Source organism: Emys orbicularis, chromosome 8, assembly GCF_028017835.1.
Source record: "Emys orbicularis isolate rEmyOrb1 chromosome 8, rEmyOrb1.hap1, whole genome shotgun sequence".
Classification (NCBI taxonomy): Eukaryota; Metazoa; Chordata; order Testudines; family Emydidae; genus Emys; species Emys orbicularis.
In genome coordinates, this window is record NC_088690.1 from 25666960 (window position 1) to 25693507 (window position 26548).

At 42.2% G+C, this 26548-nt stretch overlaps 1 protein-coding gene across 7 annotated transcripts in view; it reads right to left on the reverse strand.

Annotated features, from left to right (window-relative positions):
* Positions 1 to 23258, reverse strand: part of FUBP1 (far upstream element binding protein 1) — a 41622-nt gene extending 18364 nt beyond the window's left edge. For 3 of the 7 annotated variants that reach the window (XM_065409580.1, XM_065409579.1, XM_065409583.1), the window contains exons 1-17: positions 23036 to 23258; positions 21568 to 21658; positions 20489 to 20551; positions 19591 to 19629; positions 18993 to 19032; positions 17769 to 17818; positions 17607 to 17678; positions 17275 to 17332; positions 8172 to 8334; positions 7965 to 8063; positions 7770 to 7871; positions 6783 to 6885; positions 6573 to 6673; positions 5234 to 5375; positions 3453 to 3613; positions 2047 to 2201; positions 1882 to 1961 (exon numbers count right to left, since the gene is read on the reverse strand). In XM_065409580.1, coding sequence (XP_065265652.1) covers positions 1882 to 1961; positions 2047 to 2201; positions 3453 to 3613; positions 5234 to 5375; positions 6573 to 6673; positions 6783 to 6885; positions 7770 to 7871; positions 7965 to 8063; positions 8172 to 8334; positions 17275 to 17332; positions 17607 to 17678; positions 17769 to 17818; positions 18993 to 19032; positions 19591 to 19629; positions 20489 to 20551; positions 21568 to 21658; positions 23036 to 23149 — 1633 coding nt within the window. In that variant the 5' untranslated portion in view covers positions 23150 to 23258. Of the gene's footprint in view, positions 1 to 1881; positions 1962 to 2046; positions 2202 to 3452; positions 3614 to 5233; positions 5376 to 6572; positions 6674 to 6782; positions 6886 to 7769; positions 7872 to 7964; positions 8064 to 8171; positions 8335 to 17274; positions 17333 to 17606; positions 17679 to 17768; positions 17819 to 18992; positions 19033 to 19590; positions 19630 to 20488; positions 20552 to 21567; positions 21659 to 22903 lie in introns of all 7 variants that reach the window. The other 4 variants (XM_065409576.1, XM_065409578.1, XM_065409582.1 and 1 more) reach the window with 2 other exon arrangements.
* Positions 23259 to 26548: the final 3290 nt, after the last annotated feature.

Consider the following 26548-nt stretch of genomic DNA (forward strand, 5'->3'; position numbering starts at 1 on the left):
CAAAAAGAACTCTGCTCACAGTAGAGATGGCCAAAAGTTCTCCATCATTAGAATTGCTGTGTCCGGACTAGCGTTGGTCAGAAATTGACTTCCCCCGCCAAAAATGTTGACTTCTGGTGAATAACTGAAACCAACCCCCCCCCCCTTTTTTTTTTTTTTTTTGGTTTAAAACAATTTCAATTTGAAAATGCTGTAGTGACTAATGGAATTTAAGGTTTGGGTGCCTCATGCCCCTATTATCTACAGCCCAGGCTCCTGGTTAGACTACATCTCCCATATCTGCACCACAGTCTCCCTCCTGTTGATCCATACATCATTGGTGTCCCCAGCTGTAGTGTACCCCAGGATCTATAGTCCAGAAAGGGAACGAAATAAACTATGACCTTGTCTACACCAGAACTTACTTCGGTATAACTTACATCACTCGGGTGTGAATAATCCACACCCCTGCCCAACCTTAGCACCAGTTTAGACAGCGCTATGTTGGCAGGAGAGCTTCTCTTGCCAATTGCCCTTCGTGGGAGGTGGAGAAATTAGGCCAACAGGAGAGCTCTCCCGTCGGCTAAGAGCATCATCACCAGAAGCACTGCAGCAGCACAGCTGCATCAGTGCAGCTGCAACGCTGCAGCGCTTCTAGTGTAGATGTAGCTTGAAACGTCCATAAAACAGCAGCATTTCCAACTGGAAGTTTTTCAATTTGCAGCCAAAACCGAAAAATATTCCCATTTACTCGTGTTCGGTTTTTCAATTGAAAGCTGGACTTGTTCCACAGAAGCAATTTTTCTTTTCTAAAACATCCAATTTTCATTCAAAAATGGTTTTGAGAGAAAAATTTTCAACTAGCACTAGTTGGGATTATTGATGACTCTTTTGTACAGTAGACAGTAGGAACAGAGCCTCAAAATCATACTTGTGCTCTGCCAAAATGTAAATATTCTGCAAACAAACATGTGCCCAAGGTTAAAAAAAGGCAATGCAAAACTGAAAATACTGCATTTAAGATGTCTGCATTGGAAGAGTAACACCATGAATATTTGCCTCCTATAAAAATCATCAATTTCTTAATACAATGATGATAAATAGAGACTGTGGTTATTTTCAAAGTTTCTTCAGCTGAAGATTTCTAAAAGAGGATGGACTTCAGAATAGATTATGAAAAAAATAATTAAGTACTAAGAATGAAATCCCAGAACCTGATGATCCTTAACAACTTCAATTAAATTAGAAGAGGGCCTGAAAGTTCTGAAGAATACCCACCCCTCAAAACAGGGAAGAGAAACGTGGAAAGTTTGGAGCAATTTAAGGGGCTTAATATCATCTGAATCAACACCACTTACTCAGAAAAAAATTAGTTACAGCAGAAATAGTGAGAAACCATGTTCACTGATCAATTAGAAGGGACATTGGTCAAATGTAAAACTCCAAATCTATTTGTTGGAGAGGATCACAGAAGCATAATGCCTCAGAGCAATGCATCTGACATAGTGGTCTCTCTGAAGAAAATGGGCACAAAGACAAAAGGCGAATTTAATAGGAAAAGAAAACTTCATTTCAACACCGTAAATAATCCTGATATCCGACTAGGAAAACGGAAGTGAAATTGGGATGCATGCCCCCAATGTATGCCTTCCCTAACAAGAAGAAAGCATAATCCAGCTTTTTCTGACAACTGATTTTCCACAGTTCAGCACCAACACATGGTATATGTAAAAGTGCACATTCAGCGTGGATATCAATGAAGTAGATTCCAAGGAGAAACAGCTTTTCAGATTTACTCGTACAAATAAAAAGAAAAACACACTTTTAAAAGCACGCCATGTACAATCATGCATTGAACGTGTGCCTAAACACAACTTTTTGTAAAAAGTCTGAATTTCTTACCTGGATCTGGTGGATTTGGTGGCTGCCAGTGTGGATAAGCATTTCCCCACCCTTGTGGAGCATATGGGGCTGGAGGGCCACTGTAAAAGACAAAGAGCCACATGCAATGAAATCCAATTTGAGAATCACCTTTTAAAAAAGTAAGACAATTGAAGTGTTACTTACTGAGGTGCTGGACCAGGAGGCCCTGGATTATAAGGAGCAGGATTATAAGGTCCCATAGGATTGCCAGGACCTGGTGGGCCAGGAGGTCCATGTGGGCCAGGAACAACACCGTGGGGCCCATGAGGAACAGGTGGACCCAAAGGATTTACTGGACCCTAGAACAGGAAAGAAGTGGGCGGGGGAAGAGTGACCCCCATGTTTTCACACACTGGAAACACAAGTCTGAATTTTCACCCAGGTGTTCTCTAAACTTTTCTTTCCAAGCACTGATTCATTAGGAATTCTTTCCTAGCTAGCACTCCAATGCCTTCCTCCCATTGATTTGGTTCTCAAGGACCACACCACTGCAACATCCACACTGTTTATGGACAACCTCTCCTAATAACCAACAACAGCAGGTTTAAAGTATCAAGATATTCAAAAAAATCAAAATACTTCATTCTGTTGACCACCAGAGAGGTCTTTATGTTCATGTACAACTGATGATTGAGAGACAGTAATTAGACAACAACTGGCTTAAACTTTACTAATAGGATTAAAAAAAAAGTCAGAGAATATGAATGTTCTGAATGAAGATATAAATCAAGTCATTCTTCATTTCAACCAGAGAATTCATTTAGAAAAATTAAATGTGACAACTTTTACTTTTAATCAAGGATATCATTTCAGTTCAATTCTCTGCAAAAAAGAACATTACTGAACTATGCATGAGCTATTCTGAGCATTGTATAAAAATCAATACAGGTTTTTTAGTCCGATTGCTCATTGTCTGCGTACTTAGATACTCAATTACAAATTCAGATGCACAAAAACTGAAAATAAAATAAGTCAATAATAAATTATAACTATGTGCAGGCAAACAAAAATGATTTAAATAGAAAAAGCAGCAAGACTACATTATGAGCCATGACTGAAACAGAAATCTACATGAAGAGAGTAAGAGGCGTTTGTAAAGATTTAAGTTAAGTGTTTAATGTAGCTTTTTTTTTTTTTTTTTTTTTTTTTAAACTTAATAGTTTAGTGGACCCAAATTGGTCTCCTAGGCTGTCAAATTCTTCATTATCCACAGCGCAACAGCAGCAAAAACTGCAACCTGGAAAACAGTCATTCTATCTTCTTCCCATTTAATCCTTCACCTCTCAGACTACCATCAAGAGTGCAAATTAGTGTGCGATTGTAAGATGAGACATGTAAACATAATCAGATGCTGATTATTAACAGCTTTTAGTTACTATCAACCAGTTAATAACATTTGAACAAGCAACCCAGAAGAGGGAAGAAATAGAAAACAGCCTCAGCCATTCCGTTCAACTTCCTGTATTCTCTCAATTGTATCTTGAAGCAGTAAGGGATGAGTGTACCAGTGGGCCTTTACAGCAATTAAAAATGCCTCTCCAAATACTCACTCCAATCTTTTCTTCTATAAGTTGCCGAGCATAATCAATTTGCTGTGGTGTCCCGCGGATAGTAAACAACTTCATGTTAGGATCTGCATTTGGTGGAGGATTTCTCTGAAGTTCTATTCTAGCCCCAGATTGCTGACTTATGCTTTTGATAGTTTCACCACCTGTAATCAAAACATCCAACCTTTGATGGCAAGACATTTAACTACATACTAAATAAGATATAGGCAAAAGCCATTTACAAGAAATTAAGGAAACTACTGAATTACAGAGTTGATAACCTATCTATTCTTTTCAGTTACACAAGGTATACAAAAAAATAAAATATTTCCTTGGGTCTGACATATTGTAAACAGTAAGGACCCAGCCACAAAATAAAAACAAACACACCCACCCACCAAAAAGCAAACAAAACACCAGCCCCAAGGGAAGAGACTGCAAGACAATATCAGTATCTGAAAACCAGTTCAGTAAGAAAGTCATAGAATAGTGCCTTTCTTGCATATGCAGACATGTCACTTATTTAAACTGTAACAAAGTATTAGACAGGAAGAGCCACAGATATCTAAAATTATATACAGATATACACACTTCACAGAAGTGTTCAATAAGATAAATTATGCATACAGAAATCAGTAGATTTTGTTAATTAAAAAAAATACCAGAGGAAGGGAGAAAAGATTTAGTTGCGAGTTATGTAATACTAAGAACAAGATACAATACAGGGAAAAACACAGAATGCACAAAAAGGAAGAACCTCAACTTGAATTTAAAAGGACACAATTTTAACTGACTTATGAAAAACCCACCTTCCAAATAATGTGCTTTAAAAAACAAACGCACACACAAAAAAAAAAAAAACAAACAAAAACAAAAAAAACCCACATGATTTTTTCAGGTCTGTTGAAGAGCACATACCTGAGCGCCTCTAGAGCAGTGCATGAATGGTGTCATCATGTTAGTATGGATGACAGAAAATGCAACTGACCAAACAGTGAAGTTAATTGTTGAACATGTGCTACCAACTGCGCACAAGTAAACTAACTGAAAAGGTAAGAACATTTCCCTCTAGTCTCCTCCATTTGCACTAATTTCAGATGTTACTTATAACACTGATAGCTACACAGTTTTCGGATGGGAGATGCAAGCTTGTATCCATTTAAACCATGCACTAGTATTCCAAGTCAAAAGATAAACTACAACATATCAATAATTTGTACTGTCTGAAAGACTCATTACAAATGAGTAAATAAAAAGACATGGGTAACAATCAAGAGTATATCTCATCTGAGAGTGTAGTGCATCTTAAGTTTTAATTATAATATTTAATTCTAATCTATAAATTGTGATATTTCTGTAAAAATAAAAAAATCTTAGTAATGAGACTTCATTTTATTAGATCTTTGCTGAAAAGTGCAGAGATTTCTTTTATGACATAATTACAGTATGTGTGATAAGGAAAGTCTAAATTAAGATCATACTGGATGAAGAACAGTTACTTGCACTTAACATTTCAGCCTTTAGTTTTAAAAACTTCAGACTTCTTGTTATATTTAAATAATCTTAGCAAGATGCACATTACTCTGGCTACCAGAAACAACCATTCTTTCCTAAAGAAAAAGGAAATTAGTGCTGCATTAATCAACACAGATACAATGTGATTACTGTTAAACTAAACTGAAAAAAATCAATGCACTTTTTGCAAAGATTTCTGGCATAATTACACAAAAATATTAAGTACTATGATTTCTAGTTAGAATATATTTTAGTTTAAAATATATTGCCTTTTCCAATGATTAATCCAGTTTTTCCAGTGGGTACAATAAAATTAAATTCCTGTAATCCACCAGGAGGCCCCATGTTCCAGTTGCCTTGGCCTCTACCCCTTCCTCGACCACCAGGTCCTGGACCACCAGGATTACCAGCCTAATGGGGGGAAAAGCTACAAGTTAGCACACACTATTTACTGCCTCATTTACCACAATTAATTCATTAGTGACAACATGTGACTATAGAACAAAGCCCACTGCCAACTAACAAGTGTCAGATTAATACATTTAGAGGCTTTATTATTTATATATATACACACACACACACACACACACCAGTAACGTATACAGTTAACATTTAGTTGAATAAGGATTTTTCATTGAAGTGCTTTCACTCATTTTATGTTCCTGCTTCATTTCCAGATTACCCCAAGTACTGACATACCACAGGAGTCCAGTGGTCTTCCTCAAAATCACTCTGAGGTACAAAAGGAGGGAGGGAAGACCACATGGCATCCTGTAGGTGGAAGTGAAGAGATGGGAGGGAAGGCAGTAGTGGCTGGATATAGGGGACAAGGTTCAGAAAGGTATGGGGAAAAAGCACATTCCAGTTTTGTGCGTGCGCACATGCACATAAAGAAGGGGGTAACTGTGCTAGCCTTCAGTGACCTGGTCAGAAAAGTCTGCATAGGAAGCTTTCATGCTCCTGCATCTGATTTAGCACATAGTTGAAGCATATGCACTAAACATAGCTCCCCCTGAAGAGTTGAGCAGAAGGTAATACACAACTGAAGCATGCAGTTAAATGAACAATTGCTGCTTTATTTTTAAAAGAAGATAACCACATACAGTACCCTGAATTTCTGCAGCTAGGAGGGAGGTACTCACAGACAGAAAATATAAAAATGTTGAAACCACTCCTTTTGTCTCAACCCACATTTTTAAAAAACGTTAAAGCTTTAAAAATAGTGTGGTAGAGCAAAAAACAGACTAATATCACAGGGAAAAGGAGAGTTCCTCACAATACAGCAAAACACAACTGCTTGCCTATATCAGATGCAACTGTGGGACCGTTAGCCAGTGATTAGATAAAGGGTTAATAACCACCACAAGATTATGATTGATTAAAAGCAGGTAGTGCACTAACAGACAACTGTCAACTCAATAGAAGTAGCTCTAGAATAGCCAGGACAAGACATTGCTATGGGCTTTAAACTGACTTTTTTTTTTTTTTTTTTAACATAAAGAGTGACCTCATTGACACTTAAAATGGACAGACAGCTAACACATGGATTTTTCCTAACTCGAGCTGAAATTTTATTTTTTGCACAAAATATTAATAATATTAGCTAACCTGGACACTTCGAAGGAGGTCTGTAATAATTTCTGCAGCATGTTGACATCTGTCTGGAGGTCCTGTAATTTGGGCTATTCTATCTGGAGTTGTTCCATCATCTGGAATAAGAATGTAATATTTAAATTCAGCCATGTTTTACTTAAAAATAAATCTAAGTTGATAACATTTACACACACACACACACACACACACACCCCCTCCACTCACCTGGCTTAAACTGGATTCTAACACCAGCATCATTCTGTATCTTTTTGATCATCTCTCCATTTCTTCCAATTACAATACCAACAGCAAATCGTGGTATTGGGACCTTAAGAGAATACATCATCAATATCTTGAAACAACGAATATTCCTACCAACGGCCACAATAAAAAGGAATACTGGAAAATTGAACTGGTCACCAACCATACCACCTCAGCCTGCAATCTTGTCAAATCTAAGCAACTATGGAATCATGATCCTAGCCAGTAAATGGATGGGATGGCCAAAAAAGGGGAAATAAATTCTAGACACCACAGGTTGTGATAGAGGCATCACTTCAGCAGATGGTAGTTTTCCCCCAGTCAATGCCTGAACAAGGTGTTAGGGGGCCTAGGATACTGGTGTCATCAAACAATAACTCCAACAGGAACCCTCACCACTCACGGTCATTTACAATTCCATGGCTTTTACAACAGCTAGGATTAAACACCTGTGTGTGCTGCCCAAATTCCAACTTGTGTAATTACATTCTTCACTCTATAGTTTTAACTAGACTTTTCTTCACTTCCTCTTAAAAAGGATTAAAACACCTCCAAAGCAACAGCAACTGCTGTTCATTATTGCTGGCACAAGATGGCTGCTGCATTCCACAAAGAGATAGTAGTATTTAGGTGGTGAGCAAGTGATATCTATGTGCCATAATCACTTTGGGATACAGTTAAAGAGCTATTGGTATTAACTAGCTTTTAACATTATTAAACAGTCTCAAAGTACACCTCTACCCAGATATAACGCTGTCCTCGGGAGCCAAAAAAAAAAAACAAAAAAAAACTTACTGTGTTATAGGTGAAACCGCATTATATCGAACTTGCTTTGATCCACCGGAGTGCACAGCCCCGCCCCCCAGAGCGCTGCATTACCGCGTTATATCCGAATTTGTGTTATATCGGGGTAGAGGTGTACATAGTGAATAGATTTTCAACCATACGTACATCTATCCCTTCATTTCCTCCTATTCTTGACCCATATTCATTGCGCGCCTCTCTAAAGCCACCTTGATCACGAATCAACTCCAACACCATTTCCTTGGCTTGCTAAAGAAGAAATAAATGTATTTTAGATTCTATAATTTTAAAATTGTTTTGATATACATAAAAAAAGATAAAACTTGGAAACAAACTACTTACTTGAACTTTGTAAGGGTCTCCTGTAATCCTAAGAGGTTTGTCTGCACCAGTGTTCTGTGGCCCATCTTGAATCATGACCATTTTGACTCCTGCTCGTTCCTATTTGACAATATAAAACTGAATTTCCATGCAATTCCAAAGTCTGACCTCTCTCTCTCACACACACACACACACGCACCCCCACACCCACCCATGTTTAAAACTTACCTGAAGTTGCTTAATGGTCTCTCCACCTTTTCCAATAACTAATCCTGCCTTACTAGCTGGAATCATAATTTCTTGGACAGCATTTCCTGGTCCATCACCATGATGAAAGCCAGGTGTAGGTCTTCCCTTTTCAACTATCTGGTCAAGCAGTCTCTTTGCAGACCTGTGAAGACAAACAGACAGTTACTGCTAAATGTATTACAAACTGCGCATTGTTCCGGTTGGAAAAATTCATTTCACACAGCCATTCAAAGAGTTTCTTCATTACAATTTTAACAGACATTTGTATATTTTGATATCCATAAAAGATGTATTTATCAATTCTACAGGATGCCTTCCCAGTTTAGCTTCTCTTAACATCTTTATGTGAGACTCCATGAAGATGAGCTCAGTGTGAACATGTGAATATGGTAGATTCACATCCTATTAAGAGTTCTATGAAGAATGAAACAACTGTACTGGTTTAGATGCCCAATTATATAATGTGAAATAAGAAAGTGAACTTATGCCCACATATCCAAGTCCCTGAAATTGTACTGACGAGACCTGTTTCCAGTCACTTTCTTCAGCTTCATGGTATTGAGCAGATATTGTGGCTGATGCTTTTCTACTTTCTTCTTCTGTCTTCTCAGTAGAGTCTGTTAAAGTCTTTCATTATCTCATATTTAGGTCCACCTGTTTTTCTTACTTGTTTACTAGTTGTCCTAGCAAAACTCTACATGATATTAAGTTTCTCCTTTTTCCTTCTTTTAGTATCTCAATTTTTAATTTAATTTTGACTATTACTGAAGGTGTTTCCTTCTTCCTCAGCATTAAAACAAGTTCTCAAACTAAGATATGGTGGTGGCCGATAACCTTCTTCCAGCGAATTTCAAGAAGTTCCACCAGACTTCTAGGTAGTTACCTTTTTTCCTTCTCCCCTGTAGAACTCTGACTTGAGTTACTTTTTCTAGCACCAGAATTTTCCACACATTTCAATACCAGACAATAGGGCCTTCCACCACCATACTACAGTAATTCTGGGTGATAAGTTATTAGTTCCTTATGGCTTTTGTAAGATGCAGAGTTTTCAGGACAATTTAATAAAAGCACACAGGGGTTATTGGACACCCTATCATCTTCCTTCTGAAATCAGCTTTCCAAAATGTTTAATTTTGGGGCACATTCACCATACAAGGAGAAATCCTCCTATTTCATTACATTCTCATTTGCCTGTCCCTGTTCCATTAATTTGCTTGCAATTTAAAGTTTTCAATGTTTATCAATAGTCACTTCCATTTTTCTAGTACAATAAGAAACATTCCTTCAATATCAACAAATTACAAAAATAAACATTACTAAAAAACTGCCTGAAATATATACAGTAGACCTGCAGTTATGAACACCAGAGTTATGAACTGACCAGTCAACCACACATCTCATTTGGAACCAGAAGTACACAATCGGGGGGGGGGGGGGAGCAAATACAATACAGTACTGTGTTAAAATGTCAACTACAAAAAAAAATAAAGGGAAAGCAGCATTTTTCTTCTGCATAGTAAAATTTCCAAGCTATATTAAGTCATTGTTCAGTTGGAAACTTTTGAAAGAACCACCATAACATTTTGTTCGGCGTTTCAAACATTTCAAAGTTACGAACAATCTCCATTCCCGAGGTGTTCGTAACTCCGAGGTTCTACTGTATGCCATGAATTAGCTAAATAGGAAACAGACAATGTAACAACCAAACCACCAAAAAATAAATTGAAAATTTCTACTTTTCCCTTTTGAAGGCATTTGGGAATCAGTTTATTTAGAAACTGAGGATAATTACTGCCTCACCACCTTACTATCACCAAAAACAATATTTCACAACAGAAGTCTTTGAAAAGAAGCTTCAACTCCTAGCTATTAAGATAAAATACAGGCAAGAGTCAAAGGCCTAACCAAACAAAGAGGTCCTGCACTGTGACCTGAAGCTCAGGCTGTTGTACTGTTCGAAAGATCAGGTTCCCTGCACCTTCCACTGAGTGACCTACAGCCAGCCTTGTGATATTTAACCTTAATAACAGACACCAAGAACAGAAATTCTCAACCTTTTTCTTTCTGAATCCCCTAACAAGCTATAAAAACTCCATGGCCCACCTACACCACAATAAGTGATTTTCTGCATATAAAAGCGAGGGCCGGAGCTGGGGGTAGTATGCGGGGCAGTTGCCTGGGGCCCCATGCCACAGGAGCCCCGTGAAGCTACATCGCTCAGGCTTCAGCTTCAGTCCTGAGTAGCAGGGCTCAAGGCACCAGGCTTCAGACCCACTCAGTGGAGCTTTGGCTGGCTGTCCTGGGCCCCAATAATGAGTCTTAACGCTGGCCCTGCTTGGCACCCATCCGAAACCTACTTGCGGCCCCTCATACACCACTTAACCATCCCCTCATCTTTTCTCTCCTTTATTTTCCTTCCCATGGTCCATCCCCCCCTTGGGGGAATCTCAGAGTTCAGTTCCCCAGAAAGAGATGTTCAGTAAGTAATGTCTTCCCTAACCTGGTGCTTGGTTGGGGGAGGGGGGCAGTGGGGGGCTAAAGAAGGGGAGGAGGTTGCTCCAGGGCATGGAATGGGGAAGGGCCCTTTCCCAGAAAGCTGGAAGGAGACTCAAACAGAGCCTCCTATGAGCCCCAGCTTTGGGGCATTGTGGCATCTATCACACATAGGGAGGGAAGTGTCTCACTGTCTGTGTCCAATCAGCAAATAAGGTTCCACCTTGCCTTCTCCCACTTGGGTATGGTTCCCTCCCAGTCCTTCTGAACAGTAGCAGACAGGCAGCTGGGGAAGGTGGGGCGAGGGAAGGGGGTTCAAAAAGGTCCGAGTTCTGGTGTTGCAGCTCGTGCGCCATATGTCTGACATCTTCACGCTAGGTACTTCCTCAAACATTTCAGCATTACTTCTAATCTCCGATATTCTTAAATCAATTCTTTTCCCAACAAGGGCCTTATAATGCAAGGACTTTAGAAGAGCACAGACTGCATTATCTGGGTTTGATAAGGACGCCCAGATTTCACAATGGTTACACAGCAGGCTACAACTCTCTCCTCTACAGGCCAACACATACACTCAACAGGAGAGTAACAAGAGGCAACCCTGCATAACTAAAGCCTACTGAGTCCTGCGGGAGGAAAAAGTAACTGTTCCTCTGTTGCTGCAAGAAGTACTAATGAATACACCCAATAACAAGTCCAATAAGGATTTTTATAATATTTTAGTTTACCAACAACCATCATTTAAAGAGTCAGGAAATTCCAATTCAAATTTACAAAAACAAAAAAACAAAAAAAAACCCCCAAAGATCTGAACATGGTTATTTAGGAATATGCTTTCCTCCCCAGGTTCTGTGCAAAAAAATCCAAAGAGGAAAACAAATTACCCTCAAACCTGGCTCTTTCTGATTCCCAGCACTCTTTCAGAAACTGCAGTAACCAAAAATCAGCTCTTCAGTTCTCAACAACCCATGCTAACACTGCTATTTACAAGATTAATTTTTAAAAATCCATCACCTCATCTTATCAGAGGGGTAGCCGTGTTAGTCTGAATCTGTAAAAAGCAACAGAGGGTCCTGTGGCACCTTTAAGACTAACAGAAGTATTGGGAGCATAAGCTTTCGTGGGTAAGAACCTCACTTCTTCAGATGCAAGTAATGGAAATCTCCAGAGACAGGTATAAATCAGTATGGAGATAACGAGGTTAGTTCAATCAGGGAGGGTGAGGTGCTCTGCTAGCAGTTGAGGTGTGAACACCAAGGGAGGAGAAACTGCTTCTGTAGTTGGATAGCCATTCACAGTCTTTGTTTAATCCTGATCTGATGGTGTCAAATTTGCAAATGAACTGGAGCTCAGCAGTTTCTCTTTGGAGTCTGGTCCTGAAGTTTTTTTGCTGTAAGATGGCTACCTTTACATCTGCTATTGTGTGGCCAGGGAGGTTGAAGTGTTCTCCTACAGGTTTTTGTATATTGCCATTCCTGATATCTGACTTGTGTCCATTTATCCTCTTGCGTAGTGACTGTCCAGTTTGGTCAATGTACATAGCAGAGGGGCATTGCTGGCACATGATGGCATATATAACATTGGTGGACATGCAGGTGAATGAGCCAGCCGGTGATGTTGTAGCTGATCTGGTTAGGTCCTGTGATGGTGTTGCTGGTGTAGATATGTGGGCAGAGTTGGCATCGAGGTTTGTTGCATGGGTTGGTTCCTGAGTTAGAGTTGTTATGGTGCGGTGCGTGGTTGCTGGTGAGAATATGCTTAAGGTTGGCGGGTTGTCTGTGGGCGAGGACTGGCCTGCCTCCCAAGGTCTGTGAAAGTGAGGGATCGTTGTCCAGGATGGGTTGTAGATCACTGATGATGCGTTGGAGAGGTTTAAGCTGAGGACTGTAGGTGATGGCCAGTGGAGTTCTGTTGGTTTCTTTTTTGGGCCTGTCTTGTAGCAGGAGGCTTCTGGGTACACATCTGGCTCTGTTGATTTGTTTCTTTATTTCCTTGTGTGGGTATCGTAGTTTTGAGAATGCTTGGTGAAGATCTTGTAGGTGTTGGTCTCTGTCTGAGGGGTTGGAGCAGATGCGATTGTACCTCAGTGCTTGGCTGTAGACGATGGATCGTGTGGTGTGTCCGGGGTGGAAGCTGGAGGCATGAAGGTAGGTGTAGCGGTCGGTGGGTTTTCGGTATAGGGTGGTGTTAACGTGGCCATCGCTTATTTGTACGGTGGTGTCTAGGAAGTGGACCTCCCGTGTAGATTGGTCCAGGCTGAGGTTGATGGTGGGGTGGAAGCTGTTGAAATCATGGTGGAATTCTTCCAGGGTCTCCTTCCCATGGGTCCAGATGATGAAGATGTCATCAATGTAGCGTAGGTAGAGAAGGGGCGTGAGTGGACGAGAGCTGAGGAAGCGTTGTTCCAGGTCGGCCATAAAAATGTTGGCATATTGTGGGGCCATGCGGGTGCCCATAGCGGTGCCACTGGTCTGGAGGTATATATTGTCACCAAATTTGAAATAATTGTGCGTGAGGATAAAGTCACAGAGCTCAGCAATAAGTTGTGCTGTGTCATCATCAGGGATACTGTTCCTGACAGCTTGTATTCCATCTGTGTGTGGGATGTTGGTGTAGAGAGCCTCTACATCCATGGTGGCTAGGATGGTATTTTCTGGGAGGTCATCAATGCATTGTAGTTTTCTCAGGAAATCTGTGGTGTCACGGAGATAGCTGGGAGTGCTGGTGGCGTAGGGTCTGAGTAGGGAGTCCACATATCCAGACAGTCCTTCAGTGAGAGTGCCAATGCCCGAGATGATGGGGCGTCCAGGATTTCCAGGTTTGTGGATCTTGGGTAGTAGATAGAATAACCCCGGTCGGGGCTCTAAGGGTATGTTGATTTGTTCCTGTGTTAGTGTAGGGAGTGTCCTGAGTAAATGGTGCAGTTTCTTAGTGTATTCCTCAGTGGGATCTGAGGAAAGTGGCCTGTAGAATTTGGTATTGGAGAGTTGTCTGGCAGCCTCCTTCTGGTAGTCAGACCTGTTCATGATGACCTGTTCAGCTACAACATCACCGGCTCATTCACCTGCATGTCCACCAATGTTATATATGCCATCATGTGCCAGCAATGCCCCTCTGCTATGTACATTGGCCAACCTGGACAGTCACTACGCAAGAGGATAAATGGACACAAGTCAGATATCAGGAATGGCAATATACAAAAACCTGTAGGAGAACACTTCAACCTCCCTGGCCACACAATAGCAGATGTAAAGGTAGCCATCTTACAGCAAAAAAACTTCAGGACCAGACTCCAAAGAGAAACTGCTGAGCTCCAGTTCATTTGCAAATTTGACACCATCAGATCAGGATTAAACAAAGACTGTGAATGGCTATCCAACTACAGAAGCAGTTTCTCCTCCCTTGGTGTTCACACCTCAACTGCTAGCAGAGCACCTCACCCTCCCTGATTGAACTAACCTCGTTATCTCCATACTGATTTATACCTGCCTCTGGAGATTTCCGTTACTTGCATCTGAAGCGAGGTTCTTACCCAGGAAAGCTTATGCTCCCAATACTTCTGTTAGTCTTAAAGGTGCCACAGGACCCTCTGTTGCTTTTCACCTCATCTTAGGTTCTGTGCATTATAGCTCAGCTTGATGAGTCCAGTAAACCATAATTTAAAACTTCTCTCTCTCTTTTTTTTTAAATACTGTAACTATAAAAAAACATTTAAACTCTGGTGAAATTCTTTGCATGTCATAATTGACAAACCTCTTATCCAATTAATCTCAAATTTCATGGACTAATGTTTATCTTGGCCACAGACTGCCAATCTTGAGGAAAGTATTTCCCTTTGTATGTTAATTTTACTCAAATACCAAAATAAGGCTTGTAAAAAATTCAGTTGTAATTCTAAATTTGGATAGGTAGCTGCTGCCCTATATTAATAAGAATGGCTGAAGACTTCATTTAACAAGATTGGCATGGATCCTTTTTATGTGGATGGGCAACAGTACGTTTGTTTTTAACACCTGCCTAAACCACAGTGACCAGGTCAAAGATAAAGTTAGGACTGAAACTGCTACAATACCTCTCTCAAACATCTGCTCCCAAATTATGGTCACAGTGGATTCATAACCGGCAAGCATATTCACATTAAGAGGTAGCTTCTTGAAGAGAGAACCCACCACAGTTGTTGAAAAATGGGTGGGTTTCCAAAGAGAAACACCAACTGCCATCAATTGACCCCAGACCTCCCAGCAGGCCTTGCCAAAAACAGAAGAGCACAGGGGACTAGCACACAGACATTTGGACAAAATCCATTCCACCTAACATCTCCTCAAGCAAAACCAGAGTAAATTAGTCTCAGAGGTAACAGTCTCCCACATTGACACCGCCTTTACAGTGCTGGCCAAATGTGCCTGGATACACATCAACTTTTCAGTTAAGTTGAAAGAAAACCACTCAACACTAACAGCTAGGGCTGGTCAAGTCCGCTAGACCAGTGGTTCTCATACTTTTTTTTTAATCACGGAGCACACCACTTAATGATCTTTCCCAATGTTGTTTGTACCGTTAGCTCACTATTGTAAAGCGCTTTAGATAAAAGCACTATCTAAAAAAACCCTTAATAGTAATTAAAGTTTTTTTGTTCTACAAATAAAAGCACAGAACTCATATTTTAGTATCATTAGTCTTACCTTTCTAATGTGATGGATGTGCCCTCTCCCCCGCTGCGGCGGCCCCCAAACAGGGGCTGGGAAGGGGGGGGGGGGGTCTCTCTCCAGCAGCCGCAGCCCTGGAGCTGGGGAAAGTCGCCTCTTTCTCTGGCCGCCGCAGTCCTGCACATCCCAAATTCCCCTCACCCCCTCTTCTCACCCCACTGCCCCCTCCTACCTACCCCCTATTCCTCCCAAGGCCACCACCTCACCTTACATGTGCATCTTCTCCAAGGTCCAGACACCTAATTAGTGAAGCCAAGCCTGCATGGCTCCACTAATTAGGCGGGTGGCCCTTCATTGCGTTGTGTGCAGCCGCCCACGCGCACCTTAGAGGGAACTATCCACGGACCACCTGAATGGAGCTCGCGGATCACTGGTGGTCTGCGGACCACAGTTTGAGAACCTCTGCACTAGACTTTCCAGCATTCAACTAGAATATACTCTGCTGTGTAATTTCACAGATCAACCCACCACAGCACAGGATGGTGAAAATTCTCTCTGCTGATGCAAGTCTTCTATCAATAGGCACTACGTTGCTTTAGGTACAGGTCATCTAAACCATAAAGACATGTAAGGATTCAGACTAGGAGGCATCTAAACATTGTCTCAACTAAAAGCTTAAGTCTTGTGTACTGGAAAGCCTTGATTTACCAAGTACCATCATGATTACTCCCACCGCTGCTATATAATAGGACCACATTTATCTTCACGCCATTGGGCCTTCTTTTAAAATCCTACATGTTCTGACTGAACACCAACATATCCATGACTGTGCCTTGCTTTTTTATCAATTTGTCTTCTGGCTAATAAGTGCTTATCCTATCGAGCCAGAATGAATCTAATCTTGTAACATTTTGTTGTGATCAGTTGGTTTGCTAAAAAGCTATTCCTAAGCAGGCCAATTTGAGTGAAAGGCGTAAGACCCTTTCAAAATTAAAAAAAAGCAGATGTTGTAGGTCCCCCCTACCCTTTATTTTTTTAATGTATGTTTAATAAATGTTAATGTCTTTTTACTTAGTGACATATAGTAAACTAAATTACTTGGCAACAGATCAAATTCAAATTTCTGTTAACATTATGGCAGTAAGAAAAATAGTGGAACTCAAATTTATGAATGTCTCCCAAGCCCTACTAATCATCAAAAACACCACACTTCAATATTAACTTCATCCAGAAAATTACATATCAACATAAAATCAAATGGCACGGCCACACACCACTCCGACCCACTTTGTACTCATGCTGAAACTAGTGTACAGATTAATAATTACTAGCAAAAATTGGGCCAGTTGCATTGTTCAGTCAGATCTTGATAATATACAGATCAAATGTTTCATCCTTGATTTAATAATATCCTTAGGGTCTGATCCATCAGCATAGATCTAACTGCAAGAAAAGGGGCTACTTCATTTTCACAGTTGAATGGTTATATTCAGGCTCAGCACAATTAAATTCTTATTCTTAAGCATTTCTCTAGATTATCTATTTAAATTTTCAGAGTTGTGGGAAATTATGCTCTCCCCCCCCCTCCTCCCAAGACAACAGGGGGTCAGAATAATAACTTAATGACAGTAAATGCTCAGATTCAAAGAATTGAAGCTTTATAACTGTTAAAACACAAACTGTCAATAGCACATGACAGAGTATGCAAAGGAAATATCCTTAAATCAAATTCTCTCAATCAACATTTTTCTTATTTTGCCTATCTGTAAATTTTGATCATCAATGGAAACACATTTTTGTCAATTTCTGTGTGCCTTACAATCAATGTTTACCAATAAAAACTGAATCCTTCCAAGCCTAGTTATTGTCACCTCACTGTATAGGAGTCATATGACATACTTTAAAATATTTTTAGATCTAAAAATATTAGACAATGTACTTACTGAACAGACTCAGGTGTTCCAGTTAACATGCAAGATCTATCAGGCAGGCCACCGCTATCTATAAAGTTTGTAAAATGAAACAGATTTAACAATTCTGTTTAACTTGCAAGGAATCAGTAGCTAAGTAAATAGAAAAGTGTGTTGTGGGAAGTTTTAACACTTCACTAAACCAATAAAATGACAGTCTCAAGATTGAAGACTGTTTTGCACTTAAATGACTTGTACCTATTCCCAGTTGTTAAAGGTGAGAATAAATTTAGTTGAAAAACCAACCAGCAGTGTTCCAAACTTGTTACCACTAAATGTATATAACCTCAAAAGGAAATAATTACCAGGAGCAATCTGTATTTTGCATCCAGATTCTTGCTGTATGCGTGAAATCTGTTCTCCTCCTCTGCCAATTACTTGAGGGATAAAAACAAAAGGATGTTACTAGCAATAGCAACATTTGTTAAGAGTTCCATTATATTGTATATTATATTTATACTACTTACTGAATCCAACCATTCCATCTGGAACTTTGTACTCCTCTGTCATTACAGACCTAAAAAAGGACAAAATACAACAAAAGATAACATATGGTTAGGAGACTACACTGGCTTAGAATTTAGAGAATATTTTTCATCTGTATAGAAAGACTGGCTGCCTTTCCCCCCTCCTCCCAATCACACCAAGGAGGAGAAACATACTGTAACATTTTGGGGAAATGCCTTTCTGTGGGTGCATCTACCGCATCTAGTGACTTGAACGGGAGCCAAGTTTATGCAATTTTACTTTAGAAGTTTTGCCCATTTTAACCTGAAATTCTTCAAGTTAAATAGAGATTAAAAGCCAAAATGACAATCTGTAAACACAGAATACCAAACAGTAATATTAGAAGGCAAAAATGACATTCCTAATTAACATTATATAAAATTTAGATACTAGATTTACGTACTTCATAATAGATCAATTATTTCTGCTAAAAATCTGTTTGGTATGAAAAAGACCAGTATATTCCATGATTATTAAAATATTGCTAGTTATGTAGCATTAGAAGTATGTCACAGATGTATAAAAATATAGGCCATTTCCAGAACAAAAAAATATAGGCCATTTCCAAACAAAAAATGCACATCAAGAATTAAAAGGGCATGTGGGCAGGTTGGTTAGTTTTGTGTTTTTGGTTAGTTTTGTGTTTTGAGCAGAGGGAAGAAGCAAGATGAGAAGAATGCAGCATAAGTTATTGATGAGATATGTTTGGCATAAATTTTGTGAACTCCAATATTTTTCCCCTTAAGAAATCTTCCCCTCTTGCTTTTAAAATAACCTTTTCCTTCAGTCCAGATGCCTGACCCTATTGATCACACCTCCCACATATGACATGATATCAAGTCTCCATGCAGTTCTCGATGTGGTATCCTATTACATACATTTCAAATATTTAGCTTATTCCTACTGTGGCTAAACTGTAACAAGCATCACTTCACAATTGTGTTTCATTATTATGTTCAAACGTTGTCTTTTTAGGAGAAATGTTTTGAAGTTGTTTCCTGGAAATGCACCAATACTAAAAAGTAAGTGTAAACAAAATGACAGGTTTCAGAGTAGCAGCCGTGTTAGTCTGTATCCGCAAAAATAACAGGAGTACTGGTGGCACCTTAGAGATTTGTTAGTCTCTAAGGTGCCACAAGTACTCCTGTTATTTTTGTAAACAAAATGTTCATTATGGCTCCTACCTTTGTTGCTGATGCATCGGGGGTAGCTGGGTTCCAAAAGCTACAAATAAAAAGTATTTTTAAAGTTAAATTCACAAATAAAGGCAAAATTCTCTCACAATTAAGCCAAAAATTTCACACTAACAAACTACACCTCTACCCCGATATAACGCTGTCCTCAGGAGCCAAAAAATCTTACCGTGTTATAGGTGAAACCACGTTATATTGAACTTGCTTTGATATGCCGGAGTGCGCAGCCCCACCCCCCGGAGCACTGCTTTACCGCGTTATATCCGAATTTGTGTTATATCGGAGTAGAGGTGTATCTGTAGCTACTTCTGACAAAGCAGGGTTTTAAAAAAAGTTGCCAAACAGAGGTATAAAAGTATAGCTAAAAGAGACAAACTGATTCTCAGCTCTGTTGCTAATATATAATATTCCACAACTATCAAACTGTTCAAAAACAAGCCTATTTTCCTTAAAGAAACTTGAGACTTACAGGTCAAGTCATTGTGATCTCACTGGTCCAATATTACCTACCAGAATACTGCATCATACTCTTGCTCTGAAAATGTACACTTGTTTAGGTTTTATTCGCAATGAAATAAAAAATACTTACAGTCATTCTGAGGAGCAACTTTCTTAGCATCTGGTTGATCTGCAAAATTAAGATTTTTTTTATTTTTTGCCAAGAAACAAGAATCTTTTAAACTAATGGCTGTCCCATGAGTGTGAATCGTAACTTTTCCAGTGTATTTTTTTAGTCAATGAATTTGTTTTTGTTTTGGTAATTTCAGGGAATAGATCTGAATAAAAAAGAAATCTTATAAGTACGGTACTCGGTTAGTATACTTGAAAAGAAGTTAAGTATTTCCATTTGTCTATCCAGTGGTTTAAGAAAAGCATAGTTTTAGAAACATACTGTAGATTGGATATCCAGAAACAGTCAATGAAACTTAGCTAAGACAAGCAACAACATTTAACTCTGCTCCTAATAACTGGCTTCTCAAGCTAATGATGCTTCTACAGTAAGAACTGAAGATAAAAGTCCACCAAAAATCAGTATGAAAATAAACAATGGCTTAAAAAAAATCTGACAAGTGACCACAAATCTACATAGAATTTAAGAAGCAACAATAATCCCCTGCAATGCAATCTGAGTCTGAACTGTGGTATGAAATTCCTATCCAAATATCAAGCATTTCACAGCATAAAACTTCAAAAAAAAAAAAAAAAAAAAAAAAGTATATTCAAAGCAACTCTATCACTAACATCAAAAATCCTCTTTGTACAAATAAGCAAAATGAAAGGCACTGACAACCTATTTCTGAAAAGACTACTTCAGATGTTTCCTTCCCCACCCCAAATTCAAAGTTATGTGATGAACCATCATAATTTATGTGTAGCAAAAAGTCAGACACATAATCCAGGAAATATTTGTGTCATCCATTTCAAAAGATCCACTAGTTTATTTCACGTTTACATACTAAACACAGGTAATAAATAAAAATTCCTGCCTTTAAAAGGAGAGGGCATTCCCTCCCAGTGTGTTGTACTGCTCGGACTTGTCCAAGAGCCATCTACACATAAAATAAAAAGAATACATTACATACATCATCTGAAGCATCATTAGCTCATTTTTGTATATTAAAAACCTCACTATTAATAGAAAAACACTTTAATAAAGAATACAAGAACTCCTGGTTTGAAGCCTTAATTGCATTCTGTAAACTGAGTCACAATCCTCTTAAAGGAAAAAAAAAAGTCACAGCTCATATAGACCTAACAAAGTATTTTCAACATCTCCAAGTTCAGAAGTTTCTCTCCGTAATTTAGTCAGGATTATGTGTGTATATTAAACATATCAAACCCTGTTAAGTTCACACTAGTTGTGTAGTAAAAATCAGAAAACACGCCACACAATTCAGTAGCAAACTTTTCTGCAACGTTAAGCAAGTCAAAAAGTGGAAACCGCAACAAAAGTAGAGGAAATATTACAGCATGATCTTATCAGGGTTCATGCGTGCTGTATGCTGAAGTTAGTAAAAGATTTAGCCAAGTCTAATAAGAATTTTTATTTTCCTGTCCTTTTTTTTTTTTTAAAGTCCTATGCCTTTACAATGAAATGCATTAAAAGTAGTTTACCAGATGCGGTACCTTCAATAATAAAACAGGTCAAACCAGCATAGGTTTGAAAGGTGACCACCTTCAACCTTAACAGTGAATAAAAGATTTCAACAATATACCTGCATAAAGGTATCTTCTAAATTATTTATGTTTCACCTACCTTACCCATGGGTTTTCCTCTTAAAATTTACTGCATTGTTTCAGTACAAGAGGTCAGGTAATGGTCTAAGAATTGATTTACACAGACTTCAGATTTAAGACCTAAATAGCACCACTGATTTCTAAACAAAAATCCCCATTAAAACCAAATTGGCAAAGTGTATGATGTTCTTTAAAGAGAGCACATGCCAGTACAATATGGATCTATCCTATTTACTATTGTTTCTGTGGAAAATTTAGGACGTTTTTGACACCGCTGCCATGAACAAAATGAATTATGGTAGTATACACATATTTATTGACAGCATACCTCCATCTTCAAGAGGTCTTTTTTGTCCTCCATAACTGTAATCATTTGAATTCATTGATGTCCCTCCATCACCTCCAATTTTTGCTGCAATCTAGATAAAAGTAAAAATAATGAAAACAAACATGAGATACTTTTTACCTTGCAAATCAAAAACCTTGCAGATCAGTCCTGGTTTGCCCTAGTTTTGCTGGAGGTTTAAAAAATACATATTAAAAACAATATATATCTCAATGACGAAAAAAAGTCCCTTTCTTTGCATATCATCTTTGAGCACACTTGATCAAATGATCATTTTGCTTTAAGACCAGTATTTAAAGAGCATTTTGCATTCTTACAGATTTCTCTTTACAAAAAGGAGGTTATTGTACTCATGAGGTTTCACCCATGGAGGAAGTAGAAGAGACTGCTGCATTTAGAAATGGCAGCACCATGTATTTTTCCACAAGATCTTTGAGATTTTCCATCTCATTAAAACAGGTTGAGTTATCTCACAGAGAACCTAACTCCTAGCAAAATCACCTTAAATCTCATAACTGCATTATCTGACTTTCCCTTTATAAACACTGTACAAAGTTGCATCTTGCTTGTTACCAAATGAAGTCTTATGTGCAGCCAACTGAAAGAACGACAATAGTGCAAATCAAGTTAAAAGTAAAACTAAAAGGACAGAGAGTACTCAACGTAAACTTGTAGTTTTAGCTCAGGACCAACCAACCCAACACTTTCAAACTAGTTTGAGCAGGTTACCAGGATACAAGAGCGCCTCAGGCAACATAATAACTGGAGCTGAACCTGAGCCTTTTAGAACACGAGGGGGGAGCCTCGTCGAAAACCTGCGACAAGCAGTTCCGTCTCCTTCGCCTCCCCAACCAGCGCAGGGCGGCGACCCAGGGCCGCGCGCTGCCTGGGATAAGGCGCTTTTAATAACCAGCTGTGATTTCGCTATTTGCTTCCTCCCCAAACGGCTCAGAGGGAAGGCCCGGGAAAGGTCCCCTCCATAACCTGTCCCTTGACGGAGCTTGTGGGTACAGGGGGAAGGTTACCGGGGATCGAGCAGAGGTGGGAACCCCCCCCCCATCTCATTGTGTGCTGAAGGGGCAAGGGCGCTGCGGGAGCTCCCCCCTCGTTGTCGGTGTTGGGGAGGCCCAAGAATCCCTCCTCACTGCGTACATAGGGCGGGGAATGGGGAAGAAACAAATAGCACCGCCGTCACCCCAACGTGCGCAGAAAACGAGGCCCCTGAAAGGGAAGCGGACCCAGCCTTACTCCAGCCCCCTCCCCAGAACAAACCCCTGAAGCCGCCCGATACGCTTCAAAGGATTTGCGTAGGACCCACCCTATTTGTCCCAGAATAGGTAGAGGGGAGATTCCGGTGCTGAGGATCAGAGGAGGCCCTATCGGGAGCCGCTTCCAGGCCCCCGAGCCTGAGGGTCGGAGCTACCGATGGGCTGGTGCCCACATTACACACCTGCCTAGCCCGCTGCAGTGCGTCTTTAAAGGCATCGTTGACTCCCCCACCTCCGCCTCCTCCTCCTCCGGGCGCGCCCGAAGCAGGAGGGGGCACCGTGGAATAATCCGCCATAGCCGCTCCGCCGCCGCTTCCTGCCCTACTCGCTGCCTGCCAAGAAAGAAAGAAAATGGCGGCGGGCGGGAGCCTTTCACATTCCTGCGCGGCATCGTGCTCGGGGGAGGGGGGCAGGGAAGGAGAGAAAACCTCGCGAGACCTCTGGGAGGGAGGGGTGGGATTTCGTGGAGGTTCTTGTGGAAGAAGAGGAAATCTCGTGAGACTTCATTCTGAAAGCCAGTGTATGTGTGGGGTCGAGGTTAGATCTACAGAGATGTCCTTCAGGGGCATGGAAGGGGAAATCCTCAGAGGCGGGGAGATAAGACTCGCGATAGTTCATTCCTGGAACGGGATTTGAGAGGCCCCATCGTGTAGGCTAGGCTAGGCATGGCGGGGGTGGATATCACGCGATGACTTTTATCGGTTCGGGATTTGGGAGATCGCGGAAGGGAAACAGGTGGATCTCGCGAGCTTTGAAGGTTAATTTTCAGCGCGTGGGGCCCCAGCCTCAGCTGGAGCGTGGTGGCTGCTGGGAGCTCGGTTGGCTCGCGACCTGCTAACGCTGACCGAGACTTCTGCGGCTTTGAGTGAGTCAGGGAGGGTGAAGCTCCGCGCGGGGCGAGCGGTTACTGCCATTCGCAGGCCGCTGGGGTCTGAGCACAGCCCCCCCCGGGCGCTGGCCCCATGCTGAGGGAGCTCGTTGCCTCCAGAGCACAGTCCCCCCCCCCCCGAGTCCCATCCAGGGGTGAAATCTGGGGGCGCAGAGCTCCTGGCCCAGCATGGCTCTGCGGCTGCCCCCCGGGGCATGCTGGGGTGGTGCACTGGGGAGGAGAAGCGTCACTTGCCAGGTGACTGCCGCCGAAAAGGGATGCAGCCAAGCCGGTCAGCCCGCTGGGCATGGGGCTTGCAGCGCTGCGGGGGGTGTTGTGCTGGCGAGTGGTGGCGGCGGCGGCCTGTAAACTGGCGTTGTTGTGGAGCGTAGTCACGGAGAAAATATCACTCCCGTGTAACGCGCTCAGGCGACATAGAACTAGCGCTTTATTGCTACCGGAGGATGGATGGGGCGAGAGGTCTGCGGTGCCGCGCCGCAGCGGGGGCTGAGGAAACTGGCAGCGCCTCGACAAACAGCCGCGTTTGTTGTTAGCTGCCGCATGGTGAGGTGATATGCAGAGCTGATCTGACCAGCTCAGGATCTGAGACGTCCCCGCTTGGCATGCCAGCCAAGGTGGGGGTGGAGGGGAACGAAAGCCTAAGTTCTTCTCTGGGGTTTGTGACTCTTTCTTTCTCTAGTGTGGCTTCTCTTTTCAGCTAAATGTAACCTGGCTTTTTAAGATGTACCACCACTAAATTCTGTATGCCCCTTGCCTTGGCACTTCACTGCTCTCATTCAATCAGTACTGCTTTTGATTCCTTTTTAGGGTATTCATTTTTCAGGATGGTTTGCTTTGTTGATTCTAGCATCTTCCTACCAGGCTTCAGCTCCTGCGGGAGATGGATCGTGGCTCCCGCTTCTTCTATGCCCTGGAGTAGCAGTCAGGGGGTTAAGAAGCACGTCATTTGCCTTTTGGCAGCAGATGCTACCCCCCTCACAGATCTGGTGGAGATACGCGAGAGGGCCCAGGCCTTCTGTGCTGGCCTTTTCTCCCTGGAGCCAACCAACGCTGATGCCTGCAGTGTGCTTTGGGATGAACTCCTGACAGTTAGCACGGGTGACCAGGAACGGCTGGAGCTGCCCTGCCTCTCACTCTGGCCGAGTTCTCGGAAGCCCTCCGTCTCATGCCCACTAATAAATCTCCGGGCACGGACGGCCTGACCATGGAGTTCTACCGCGTGTTCTGGGACATCCTCGGCCTGGACCTTGCCACCATCTGGGCCGAATCGTTGGAGAGCAGCGGGGTCCTCTCCCTGTCATGCAGGCGAGCAGTGCTCACCTTGCTGCCAAAGAAGGGGGACCTCTGCGATCTCCGTAACTGGTGTCCCATCTCGCTCCTCAGCATGAACTACAAGGTCGTAGCAAAGGCCATCTCGCTGCAGTCCATGCTGGTGGACGTGGTCCATCCTGACCAGACCTACACCGTCCTGGACCATACCATCTTTGATAATCTTTACCTGGTCTGGGATCTCTTAGAGCTTGGGTGTAGGGATGGTCTGTTGTTCACCCTCCTGTCGTTAGATCAGGAGAAGGCATTCGTCCGGATGGACCACAGGTATCTCTGCGGGCATTCGGCTTCGGGCCCCAGTTTATGGGGTTTCTCCAGGTGCTGTACGCTTCCACAGAGTGTTTGGTCAGGGTCAACTGGACCTTGACTGCACCTGTCAGCTTCGTGCAAGGAGTGCGGCAAGGCTGTCCGCTGTCAGGTCAGCTGTATACTCTGGCTATTGAGCCCTTCCTCCGTCTCCTTCGTAAGAGGTTGACGGGGTTGGTGCTGTGTGAGCTGGAGGTGCAGCTGGTCCTGGCAGCGTATTCCGACGACATGCTCCTCATGGGCCAGGACCCGGACGACCTGGTGCGGGTGGAGGCTTGCCAAGCTGTTTACTCAGCGGCCTCCTCTTCCCCGGTCAACTGGGTCAAGAGCTCTTGCCTAGTGGTCGGGGCCGGGTGGCGGGCGAGCTCCCTCCCACCCATGCTTCAGGCCATCCGGTGGAGCGCGGGTCCACTGCTCTATCTTGGCGTTTACCTTTCTGCCACACATCCGTCTCCACCAGAGAACTGTCAGGGTGGCTGGGTGACTGCGGGGCCGAACAGGACTGCTCCAGTGCCTCTCTCTCCAGTGGAGAGCGTGGTGCTTAACCAACTGGTCCTGTCCATGCTCTGGCACCGGCTCAACACCCTATGCCCACCCCCAAGGTTCCTGGCCAATCTCCAGAGGTTGGTTCTGGAGTTTTTTTGGCCAGGACTGCACTGGGTCTCTGCAGGGGTTCTCCATCTTCCCCTGAAGAAGGGAGGACGGCCTGGTATGCATGCGCAAGCAGGTCCATGTCTTCCGCCTCCAGGCCCTGCAGAGAGTCCTTTATAGTGCAGGTGGCTCAGCGTGGAGCATATTAGGGCATGCCTTCCTCCACCACCTGCGAGGGCTCCGATACGACAGGCAGCTCTTTTTTCTCCATCCAAGAGGTTTTCCGCGAGACCTCTCTGAGCTGCTGGTCTTCTACCAGGACCTCCTCTGGACCTGGAGGCTGGTTTCAGAAACCAGGTCTGTGGCGGCCACCGAGAGGGCAGATCTCCTCACGGAGGCCCTGCTACACAATCTTCAGCTCCGTGTGCAGGTGGTAGAGTCCCCCTTGGTGTGCCAGAGGTTGGTCCTGGTGGGAGTTACCAAGATTGGAGACCTCCTGGACTATGACCTGGGGGGTTGGATGGATCCCCTGGCGCTCAGTTGGTGCATGGGGCTCTCCACCCTTAAAACCCCCTGGCAC